The sequence below is a fragment of the Megalopta genalis genome, chromosome 11 (assembly GCF_051020955.1).
Source record: "Megalopta genalis isolate 19385.01 chromosome 11, iyMegGena1_principal, whole genome shotgun sequence".
In the NCBI taxonomy this organism is placed as follows: Eukaryota; Metazoa; Arthropoda; class Insecta; order Hymenoptera; family Halictidae; genus Megalopta; species Megalopta genalis.
Genome location: NC_135023.1, coordinates 3,236,246 through 3,238,758, shown reverse-complemented (window position 1 = coordinate 3,238,758; position 2,513 = coordinate 3,236,246). Strand labels below are relative to the sequence as shown.

The 2,513-nt window shown below is 55.0% G+C and overlaps 1 protein-coding gene across 1 annotated transcript; it reads left to right on the top strand.

Annotated features, from left to right (window-relative positions):
• Window positions 1-1,139: 1,139 nt before the first annotated feature.
• On the top strand, window positions 1,140-1,997 carry LOC143260294 (uncharacterized). The gene has a single exon (XM_076525320.1). The coding sequence runs from the start codon at window positions 1,140-1,142 to the stop codon at window positions 1,995-1,997; it is 858 nt and encodes a 285-aa protein (XP_076381435.1).
• The last annotated feature ends 516 nt before the right edge of the window (window positions 1,998-2,513 follow it).

The window sequence follows — 2,513 nt, the reverse complement described above, 5'->3', positions numbered from 1 at the left end:
CGGTGACCATATCCGGCAACGGGCAGTCATACGCGGATATTCTGCGCTCCGTCAAAAAAAGCGTGGACATAAGCCGAGAGGAGGTAAACATCGCCGCCGTCAAGTTCAATCAGAGAGGGCAATAGAGGTAAGGCAACTGGCTTCTCCACTATAATAAACCAGAAGATTGCAGGTGTCAGGGCGAAGGTGTCAACACGGAACTCCAAGACCCTCCACCTGAAGGGACTGGACGGGGACGCCACCCGCGAGGATATCCGAGAAGCACTCTCCAAGATCCTGGGTCCCAAGGTGGATACGCAGGAGCTCCAAGTTAAGGCCCTACGGCCGGGTTATGCAGGCAGTCAGAACGCCACCATCATCACCACGGCGGAGAGCGCCACCAAACTTCTAAATGCAAAGCGCTTTAGAGTGGGCTGGGGCCTCTGCCGGGTGGTGGAGCGCACTGACGTCGTCCAGTGCTTTAGATGCCGGGAGTACGGCCACCGCAGCACTACGTGCAGAAACGCGAACCGGTCAAAATGCTGCCACATGTGCTGGGACCCTGACGACGAGGAAAAGACCTGCACGAAAGAGGAAAAGTGCCTAATCTGCGACACTCAGGGCCATAGAGCGGGTGACCGTAACCGCTCGGCATTCAGTAAGGCACTCGCTGAGGCGCGGGAGAAAAGCAAAAACCGAAGCAGGAAGGAGAAGGGACCCAAGGAGAAGCAGCTCGCCGAAGGCACCAGGAGAGCCTTCAGGACGCAAAAGCCTGCAGAGACAACCAGCAGGGACAAAGCCTCGGATCCAGATAACACGGGAAACATAGATGTCACCCGAGCGAAGACAGCGAATGCCGACGCCAGCGGCCCACTCCCGACCCCCATGGAAATCGAGCAGGACCAGGCGCTAACTCCAGCCGACCCGACTCAAGGGACAGAGAAAACGCCCGTGGCAAGGGTGACGCTGATTGACAGAAGTGCCTCGGAAATCTTCAGGGAAGACTCCCCCGAGAAGCACCCAACCACCAGCATGGGAGGTCGATCCAAGAAGCACGAGAGTAGCAGCAACTGCAACAAGGAACAGACCGGATATCACTAACGCATGCACAAACAACAACAGCTAACACGACACACTCTCAACAGCTAATACCCGTAGCAATGGCAAACACCCACAACCGCACAAACCAAAAGGGCAGGAAGAGAAAAGAGGACACACATTTAAACATACTACAGATCAACTTAAACCACTGCAGGCTAGCCCACAACCTGCTGCAACAGAACGCGGTCGACTGGGAAATAGACGCAGCCATCTGGATAACCGAAAGGGCCGCCATGAGGTTGGCCCCTATACAACTCCTGGCCAGTGCGGACGGATACGTGGCGGTTCGGATCAGTGATATCACTGTAGTGAACTGCTACTCTTCGCCGAACATACGCCTGGACGCCTTCGTGACCCACCTACAACATCTGGACGACCTGATGGGCATACTGGACCACAACCATACGATCGTAGCCGGGAACTTCAACGCGAAATCACCAGCATGGGGCTCTGCTGAGACGAGCTCACGGGGCACAGCCGCCCTCGAAATGGCCAATCGCGTCCGGATCTGCCCGGTCGTCAGCAAGGAAGGGCACACCTACAATAGAAACGGGCGGCACTCGCTGATTGATATCATGCTCTGTGGTAGGTCCGTGCTCCGGAGACTTGCCTCAAGCACCATCCTGAACACGGAAACCGCCTCAGACCACCTATACATAAGGTACGTGCTCACCAACAACACCACAAGTCGCGGAGAAATGCCTTGGTCGGGAGTGGTCGACGTGGACAGATTTTTCACGCTCTACAACGCGACTGCGACGCTGGCCTCCCCTTTTCGCATAGAAACAGCGGCGGACATCGACAGTTACATTAAGTTACTGAGGGAGCTCGTCGAGAAATCTATTCGGCCCCAATACCAGGCATCACACAGGCGTGGTGGTGGACGCCCGAGGTCGAGGCAGCAAGGCGGGCCGTAATTAGGAGCAGAAGATGACTCCAGAGAGCCAGGAAGAAGGGTTCAGCTCCCGGGATCGAGCTCTCCAGAGCCATCTACCTAACGCTCAAAAGAGACCTGAAATGGACCATTCAGGCCTCGAAGAACGCAGCCTGGAAGAGGTTTTTAGTTATGAGTTGTGTTCTTGTAAATAACTGGTGCGTGCGGTGTAATTACTAACTTTATTTGATAAGTTGCGTAGAATCACTTTAGGGTAGCGTGACGTCGTAGCAAGAGAGGTATGAGAGGTATGAGAGGTATGAGAGGTATGAGAGGTATGAGAGGTATGAGGGCGAGCGTCTCACTGCTGCTCTTTTTATATTATCCTGTTTGCCCCCGGCAAGGGCTCTGGACACCCCCTGATTGGTTGACCCGCGAATGGGTTTTCCCAATCAGCGTTGTCCATCTTCATCTCACAGCGTTGCCCCTTACGCCCTGAGCGCGTCCTGTTTTGGGACCGCGTGGTGATCGGAGTGGGTGCGTTTTTTTATGATGTAAC

Coding starts and splice junctions, on each gene's coding strand:
- LOC143260294 (XM_076525320.1), top strand. CDS start 1,140: ATGGCAAACACCCACAACCGCACAAACCAAAAGGGCAGGAAGAGAAAA.